Raw genomic sequence first — 9,469 nt, 5'->3', positions numbered from 1 at the left:
TTTGTTATTTGATCCGGGTCTCTCTGATTTCCCTTATGATCCGGATCCTCGTATATTTTGCTTTTTTACTTTTTGCCTGTTTCCATAAATCGTCTTCCCATGATCCGGGCATGCTGCAGTATTTTACTTCCGGATTTGGGAGTACTTGCATTTTTATCAATCCTGTGCTTATAGTTTTCCTTTTCCATTTTTCAGGTTTGCCGCATTACAACCCTGCTTCCCGGGCCATAATGTCTTCTTCAGCTTATGCGGCAGCTTTTAACTCATTAGGAATGGCATATAAGACAACAAAAGGGGCTCCTGGGACTGGATCCGGGTCCGCTGACGCAGAGGGTGGAGCCGAGTCTTCGGCACCCCAGAATGTTCAAGATCCGGGCAATGCGCCCTTGGGCAAGGACCCGGACGTCCAGGACATATCTGACGAGGAGCCTCCTTCCAAGAAGAGGAAGTCCGTCCCGGGAAAGCCTTCTCGCGGAAAGGCTGTTGTTGCTGACCGGGTCATATGTGATTCGGAAGGGAAGGGACCGGATGGGGCCCCTATCCGGATAGGGACAAAGAGCCTTGTCAATCTGGCTGGGTTCATGTCCAGTATCCCCTCAGAGGAAGATTGGGAGGAGGTTGAGGGCTACAACATGGCTGCTGCCTTGAAGAGGGTCACAGGACAATGGGGGCAGGTATGAATTTTTAAGCCCGTAGTTCCGGATTATGCCCCCCAATCCACTTTTCCCTTGTAATAATATTCTTCTTCCTTTTTTTTTGTTTCTCAGCTTGGGAGTGCGATGTCCATCTGCTCCGATGTTGCCTTCACTGAGCTCAAGGAGGCTAACAATCGGACTAAGGCTGAGAAGATGCTTTCTGATTCCCTGAGGGGTGAGCTGGAGGAGGCCCGGGAGTGGTTCCGGGTGGTGGAGGCCGGGTTGAATGAGAAGTTGAAGAACTCCGAAACCCGGGCTGAGGGGCTGGCCCAGGAAGTTGAGAGGCTCAAGGCCGAGCTTGCTGCTAAAGAGAATCTGAATAAGGAGGCCATCATTGCTGAGTTTAAGGCTAGCGATGTTTATGATTTCGAGGTTGCTCAGGTCGGGGTTCCCGAGGTGCGCAGGTCCTGGATTGTTGCCGAGCGCCATATAAAGACTGACCCCTTAGCTTCCTGGGAAAGCTTTATTCAAGAGTTCCTTGCTGCAAAGGCTGCGGTTGAGCAGGGTCAAGGAGAACCGGAACCCTATGATGGCCCGAGCCCCAGCTTCCTCTAGATACGGACCAGCTTTGCAAAGCTTCTCGGGCCCCTCCCATGTAATTTTATTTCTAGGATTTCTTGATTTCGTACTTTGATTTGAACTATATTTAACATTTGGATTTGTTCCGGATCGATGGCGATCCGGCTCCTGCTTTGAACCTTTCTTCCATCGTAGAAAATATTTGCTTTTCTTTCATCTATTGTTTTTATTTTTATGAGCAATCTGGATCCTGGCTCTATTGCGCAAATGATCCTGATTCAGGTTGTGGCAATGCCCCCCGATCCGGATGGGCTTTATATCCGGATTGTTCCGGGTATGAAGTTGTATCCGGATTTGCTGTTGATATTGTTTTCGATCCGGGTATGATACCCACCTGGGTTGAAGTATTATTTTTTGCTTTATGTACTTGGGGAAATACAAGTGCATAATGGTTATTTGCAACCTGGATTTGAGTGTTAATCCGGGCTGTTTTTTGTTTTTAACTTTGGTTTCAATCCGGGTATGTTTAATCTGGATTGGTGATTGCTCCATTTACTTAGAAATTTTCTAAGCAAATAGTGGTTGCCTTTGCTTTTTGCTTCCAACCCGGGTATGAAATCGTACCCGGGTTGTTTTTTGCTTCCATAATTGGTAATTTAAAAGTAACAACTTTCTAAGAAAGGAAAATTCTTTTCATTGATTTGCAAATTTTTTCATACAAAATGCATTGTCATAGATTGGTTGCTTGACATAGGCTACAGGTTCTGGTTGCTTTTGGTTGCTTTTTTTTTTTTTTTTTTTACTGGTAAAACTTTCTGAGCCTGAGTCCATGCCATGTATTTGGTACTTCAGACCCATCCATGTTCATGAGCTTGTATGTTCCTGGCCTTAGAACTTCCTTGACTTTGTATGGGCCTTCCCACTTTGGCATTAGCTTTCCAGTGTTGGTGGAGTCTGAAGCTTCCGTGTCTCGAAGGACCAGGTCTCCAACTTGAAAGTTTTTGACCCGGGACGTCTTGCTGAAGTGCTCTCTTGTTTTCTGTTTATACTTTTCCATTTTTGCCACTACCTGGTCTCGAACTTCATCAATTAGCTCAATATTCGTTCTGAGCCCCTCCTCGTTTGCTATTTCATCAAAGTTGATTGCTCGATGGGAGGGGGATCCTACTTCAATTGGTAGCATGGCTTCAGTTCCATAAGCCAGCTTGAAGGGGGTTTCTCCTGTGCTTGTTCTGGGGCTTGTTCTGTATGCCCAGAGTACATTAGGCAATTCTTCTGGCCATTTTGTTTTGCTTTCCCTGAGTCTCTTCTCTATCCCCCTGAGAAGTATTCGATTAGTTACCTCAACTTGGCCATTTCCTTGAGGGTAGGCTACAGATGACTTCTTGTGTTGGATGCCCCTTTCTTGAAGGTAGGATTCAAATTCTGAACCGATGAACTGCGGGCCATTATCTGAGACAAGTACTCTCGGGATTCCAAACCTCATCAATATGTTATCCATGAACTTGATGCAGTCTTGTTGGTTTATTGTTCTCATTGCCTTTGCCTCTACCCATTTTGTCATATAGTCAATTGAGACTAGTAAGTACCTGAGGTCTCCTTTGGCTCTGGGAAAGGGTCCCATGATATCAATCCCCCAGATGGCAAATGGGATTGGTGACAAGACTGAGGAGGGTAGTACTGGGCTCATCCGTGTCACATTGCTGAAGAGTTGGCATTCCTTGCATTTTTTCACAAAGTCTATTGAATCCTGGTGGATAGTAGGCCAGTAGTACCCCTGCCTTATGATTTTGTGAGCTAGTGCTTTTGCGGACATGTGGTCCCCGCAGATTCCTTCATGAACTTCCATGAGGCAGTATTGTGCCTCTCCTGGGCCTATGCACTTGAGGGTTGGGGAGGAAAAGGTCCGGCGATAGAGTATTCCCTCTTCCATGAAGAATTTCGAAGATTTTGCCTTTAACCTTTGAGCCTTGCCTTTATCCTCCGGGAGCTCTCCCTTTTCCAAGTAGTTAATGAATGGGGTCATCCAATTCGGAAGAGTTTGCTGATGAAGATGAATCCAGGGGCACCGAGACCCAAGGATGGAGCCCCCTCCTTCTAGCGCCAAATGATAACTCCGGTGAGCGGGCGGCTCCGTCCGTCGGCGTTCCTGGACCTTCTGTGCGTGAGAGAGGTGTAGCTGCAGGTTGGGCGCCTGCAAAACAACACCGGAAGGGGGGTTTGGCTCCCACGGCGCCTCCGGTGTGAGAATGAGAACAGGCTTCGGAGAAGATGAAGGGATATACGTTTATATAATTTAGAGGCTGCTGTGTATGTGTGTTTTTATGTGATGGCTGTTATATGTTTTTGAGTGTATGTGAGTGTGTGAGTGCAAGAGAAAATATTTTCCAACCCCCAAACCCTTCAGCCTTGGGGGTATATATAGCCCCAAGGTAGGGTTTAGGGGTAGTTACCTCTAAATCTGGGCCGTTGGATCTTGGGACCAGAGGACGCCTGGCTTGGGTGGATTGCTTATACGTGTCCAGGGGAGGACCACCTCCAGAGTGTCCTAACGGCCTCTGACACGCGCCGTGCTTGTCTGGTGTGTTGGTTGTTGATAGCTGTCATAGTCACGTGCCCACGTACCCTTGCTTGTCGGGTTGTGAGATGTGCATGTGCTTGCTAGGACCTCCCTCGCTGTGGTTTTGGCCCTGATCCGGATCCGAGTATGCAGGCGGATCCGGACCTAGGGAGTAGGATAGGCCCGGGCCTAGGCTCCGGGTTGGATCCGGATCCGGGTCATGGGATGGGCCTGGTCTCTCCATTTGATTGTTCTGGGAGAGGGGGGTCTCGGCCCATCGATCGAGTATGGTATCCATTAGATCCAAGTTGAATCCTAGTCGGGTCTCTTATACCCTATCATGAAGTGATATTTGTCAAATTTTAATTCCTGAGGTACAGGAACTGTCTTTAACGATCCCTTTTCTCCATATTTTGATCCAGCAAAAAAGAGTTGAAATAAAACCTTAAACCTGCACAAGTAAATGTAACTGTGATGGGAGGAGATCTGTTCGAATAACGTCGTCAACAAACGGAACCGCGTACGGGCTACTCATACTCACTATACAGATTTAAGATATATACGTAACTTCACGCATAGTACGGACAATAATACACTAGCTGGACTGAGCTTTGTTTATTCTCCAAGTTGATTCAAGATTCAAAGAACTCACACAAGCTTTATCCTGGCCGCCTTGAATAATTAGTGGCCTACCAAAGATGAAAAGAAAAGGTTAATAAAAAAAAGTCAGTAGTCTTGAAAAATCAATGTCGTTGAGCCTATAAATACTCACACGTCTTTGTTGTTTAGAACATCAATATCATTCTCTAAATACTTCCATCTACCCTAAAGGTTGCAATCCACATAATTCTGTTTATCGTCACATTTGTAAAAAGAGGACCATGAAGAATATTAAAGGAAAAGTTGTTTTGATGAAAAAGAATGTCTTGGAATTTACTGATATAGCTGCTTCTGTTCTTGATCGCTTTTCTGAGTTGGTTGGTAACAAAGTTTCTTTTCAGCTTATTAGTGCTGATAACGGTGAAGTTTCAGGTTACTTCACATTTTCTTGATTCACATATATATTATGCTTGTGCATGTTTCATATTGCATGCTGCACATTTTTACTGTAATTTATCGTGTTCTTACTACTGATTCTTGTTGAATATAGTCTATGATCGAGTTAAAATTTTGGTAGGGTTGGTTACTTGATATTGTTTTAAAATTCGGGTTGGAAATGGATCTCAGTTTCGAGTCTTGGTACCCCAGATATTTACATACAGTATCTGAATATTTTTGTGTCCGTTTGCAGAGAAAGGACTGAGAGGGAAAGTTGGAAGTCCAGCATACTTACAAAACTGGATCACTACAATAACACCTCTAACTGCTGGTGAAGCAACCTTTGATATTACTTTTGCTTGGGAAGAAGACTTTGGACTTCCAGGGGCCTTCACAATCAGGAATCTTCACCGCTCCGAGTTTTACCTGAAGACACTCATCCTTCATGATGTTCCTGGACATGGTGACATTTATTTTATCTGTAATTCTTGGGTTTACCCGGCTAAAAGATACAGTTCTGACCGAGTCTTCTTCGCAAATAAGGTACTAGATTTTTAACATTTATTGTTTTCTTTGTTTTCCGATTACCCGCATATTTTTGGGAAATGAAATCCAAGTTGGAAGTAAGGTCTAAAGAAGGATGAGATATGTGCAGACCTTACTATTACTTATATGAGTGCAATTTAAGTTACTATCACATATATAACTATTAGTTTGTTGCTTTGATTGATTATATCTTTCTTGTCATGTTGATGATATGAATAATTATGTTTGTTATACGTAGGCGTATCTTCCTAGTGAAACACCAGCCACATTAGTCCAATACAGAGAAGAAGAGCTGGTGATTTTAAGAGGAACTGGAAGCGGAATGCTTGAAGAATGGGACAGGGTGTACGACTACGCATTTTACAATGATTTGGGAGACCCTGATAATGACCCCAAGGATGCCAGGCCAGTTCTTGGTGGATCCTCCAAGTATCCTTATCCTCGTAGAGGACGGACTGGAAGGCCACCAACCAGAACAGGTTTGTTCATCAAATATGTGCCTCAGTGACTTGTTATTAAAAGTCCAATCCTTTTTCCAATTATCATTCATTTGTATGTGAATTTTACATGCAGATCCCAACAGTGAAAGCAAGTTGTCCCTTCTTAACACCGTAAGCATATATGTTCCTAGAGATGAGAGACTCTCGCCAATAAAGTTGACGGATTTTCTTGCATATGGACTGAAGGCAGTTATTCAGTTTCTTGATGCGGAGTTTAAAGCCGTATGGGACACTACTCCTACTGAGTTTGACAGTTTCGAAGATGTGCACAGAATCTACGAAGGAGGAGTAAAGCTACCTGCAGGGATAGTTGAAAGGATCAGGCAGAACACACCCTTGGAAATATTAAGGGAGCTTTTTCCAGTTGATGGCGAGGGACTGGCCAAGTTCCCAACACCACAGGTTATCAAAGGTATAGATTAACTTCCATGACTAAATTGAAACGATATTCTAAAGCATAAACATTCTGACACATATATTTGATGATATTTGGACAGAGGATAAGTATGCTTGGAGGACTGACGAAGAATTTGCACGAGAAATGTTGGCAGGATCAAGTCCATTCATTATTACTCGCCTTCAGGTAATCTTAAACGGCCACTGTTAATAATTACTCGATGTTTCAAATGTTTTTTCACCTGTCAGGAGCTCAACATCAGTCGCTTATGCACTTTCTTCAATTGTTTAGGAATTCCCTCCATCAAGCAAGTTAGATCCAGAAGTTTATGGCAGCCAAGGCAGCTCAATATCCATAAACCACATTGAAGGTAGCCTAGATGGTCTGACAGTGGATGAGGTAAATAATTAATAAATATTCTTCTGTGACGAGCATGATTAAATATGTGCTTCAAACTTAGTTTTATGCTTGAAATTGACAAGACTACTTATGCAACTCATTATATTCGCTTGTTAAATAAAACCGATTCAAATACTGTAATTACCATACAAATGTTATAGTGTTGGATTTTATTTTCTCATTCATAATTTGTTAAACAGGCACTTAGCTCAAACCGGCTATACATACTAGATTTTCATGATATGCTGATGCCATTCATAAAGCGCATAAATGAGACATCCACAAAGATGTATGCCACAAGAACTGTTGTCTTCTTACAAAACGATGGGACATTAAAACCATTGGCAATCGAACTAAGTTTACCACATCCAAGTGGGGAGAAATATGGTGCGGTTAGCAAGGTATACACCCCTGCAGAGGAGGGCATTGAGGGTTCTCTCTGGCAATTGGCAAAAGCGTATGTCAAAAATAATGACACGGGTGTTCAACAACTCGTCATCCACTGGTAAGTGTACATCATAATTTTCATATATTCTATATATCGTTTCACAAGACTTATTATGATTTTTTTTTTTTTGCACAGGATGAAAGCACACGCTGTCATTGAGCCAATTATCATAGCTACAAATAGGCAACTGAGTGTAGTTCATCCAATCAATAAGCTTCTCCAACCTCATTACACTGATACAATGCACATTAATGCAATAACTCGTGCAATACTAATTAGTAATGATGGGGCACTAGAGAGGACAATCTTTACATCACCATATATAATGGAATTAAACTCTGTAGCTTACAAGAATAGTTGGACTTTTCCTGGAGAAGCCGTTCCAGCAGATCTTATTCAAAGGTATCAATACCCTTAAGTGTATCTTGTTAGTGCCTTTTTGGTATTCAAGTTCTCAGATTTTCAAAAGTGGCATTTCATGTTAACAGTAACTTGTTCTTTTTCTGACAGAGGGATGGCCGTTGAGGATTCAGAAAGTCCAGAAGGTGTGCGCTTACTTATTGATGACTATCCGTATGCTGTTGACGCTCTTAAGGTCTGGTCAGCAATAAAATCATGGGTCACTGACTATTGCAGTCTCTACTACAAGACAGACGAAGTAGTTCAAAATGACACTGAACTCCAGTCATGGTGGAAAGAAATTCGCGAAGTGGGCCATGGTGACAAGAAAGATGAACCCTGGTGGCCTAACATGAAAACTATAACTGAGCTGATTGAATCATGCACAACTATTATATGGATTGCTTCTGCACTACATGCAGCTGTCAATTTCGGACAGTATGGCTACGGAGGATACCATCCAAACCGACCAACACAGACTCGTAGGCTAATGCCTGAAGAGGGTACTCCAGAATATGAAGAACTTAAATCAAATCCTGATAAGGTATACCTGCAAACAATCAGTTCACAGCTGCCAACATTGGTTGTCACTTTTCTGATAGAAGCTTTGTCAAGGCATTCTTCCGAGGAAGTTTACCTCGGACAAAGAGATTCAGATGATTGGACACAAGATGCTAATGAATTAGAAGCATTTGAGAGATTTGGCAAGAAGCTGAGAGAGATCGAAGAACAAATTAATGAGCTAAATTCTGATGAGAAAAAGAAGAACAGACATGGACCAGTTAAGGTGCCATACACTTTGCTTTATCCCACTAGTGAAAATGGCAAAATCACTGGTATGGGAATTCCAAATAGTACAACTACCTGAGCAGACATGCATCCCCGATGTATATTTATGTTTTATTTCATTTCATAAATTGAATTGTAACTTGTGTAATTGTGTTTCTGGTTGATCACTTGGCCATTCCCTACTTTATCATTAATATTATTAGCTATACTTGCTTCTTCTTTTTTTCTTTTCGGGTATGTTTTATTTAGTCTCTGTGTGCATGAGTTTCTCTATAAATTGTTGCACAGGTAAAACAAAGATAAGCAGCATGTGATAATTCAAAACACTAATGCTAGTCCCAAATTTTTCCTAAAATATTTATAAAATAACTTAACATGACAAGGCGAAATTTAATTATTGGTAACCCGTTCTCATATAATTATTAAAAAAGTTACGAAAAAATTTCTGCTCTAGCATTTATTCCTATTCAAAATTCCTTTATAAAAAGTTATATAAAAAACAAATGTCAGAGGCAAACACTAATATACACAAAAATTAAAATATCTAAAAAATATAATGTTGTACATAAATTTTCATCATGAACAAATGACAAAACACTGATGTCCCTTTTAATACAGTTTGATTCTCTTAGTCCACTTTGATGGAATGGAACGAGGGGAGAATATAATGAAATTTGAACTATTATTTGAGTGAGGTTAAGGAAAATATTTAAAATTTCCATTTCTTCTTCCATTCCATTCCAAATTATTTGAACTAGAATTCTAACCCACATGTTTTGGAAGGAATTCTTATTCCATTTCCGCATCAATTTTCCTACAATCCACGTCATAGAAAATTTAGACTACCTTATATTCATTCATAATTTTACTCATATATACTTTTTTCTTCATAAAATTTGTATATAATTTTTTATTCTATTCCTTTCTTATTCCATTCCTACCAAGTAAACACAACCTTAGGTGAACTTAGTTGGCAAATGAAAAAAAGACATACAAAAGGTTATTTAAACGGTCGCTAAATATCTACGAGGAATAATCACTAACCCATGAGGTTAGTGCTGACCAGTTCTGCGGTTCGAGAACTAGATATGAGTTGGGTGTTGTGAATCAGGATACTAAACCGGTCTGGTTAAGAACGAATTGGGTTTGGGCCGGGTTTGAATCGGGAAATAAAGACTC

At 41.5% G+C, this 9,469-nt stretch overlaps 1 protein-coding gene across 1 annotated transcript; it reads left to right on the top strand.

The window, feature by feature from the left end:
* Positions 1–4,563: 4,563 nt before the first annotated feature.
* On the top strand, positions 4,564–8,513 carry LOC141664998 (putative linoleate 9S-lipoxygenase 5). The gene is made up of 9 exons (XM_074470958.1): positions 4,564–4,806; positions 5,066–5,355; positions 5,597–5,837; positions 5,932–6,270; positions 6,356–6,441; positions 6,547–6,654; positions 6,855–7,159; positions 7,238–7,504; positions 7,613–8,513. Exons 1-9 carry the CDS (start codon positions 4,656–4,658, stop codon positions 8,367–8,369), a joined length of 2,544 nt encoding a protein of 847 aa, XP_074327059.1. The 5' UTR covers positions 4,564–4,655; the 3' UTR covers positions 8,370–8,513.
* The last annotated feature ends 956 nt before the right edge of the window (positions 8,514–9,469 follow it).

The sequence above is a fragment of the Apium graveolens genome, chromosome 1 (genome assembly GCF_009905375.1).
Source record: "Apium graveolens cultivar Ventura chromosome 1, ASM990537v1, whole genome shotgun sequence".
NCBI classification, from domain to species: domain Eukaryota; kingdom Viridiplantae; phylum Streptophyta; class Magnoliopsida; order Apiales; family Apiaceae; genus Apium; species Apium graveolens.
The sequence above is the reverse complement of the archived record's forward strand: the minus strand, read 5'-3'. Positions and strand labels throughout refer to the sequence as shown.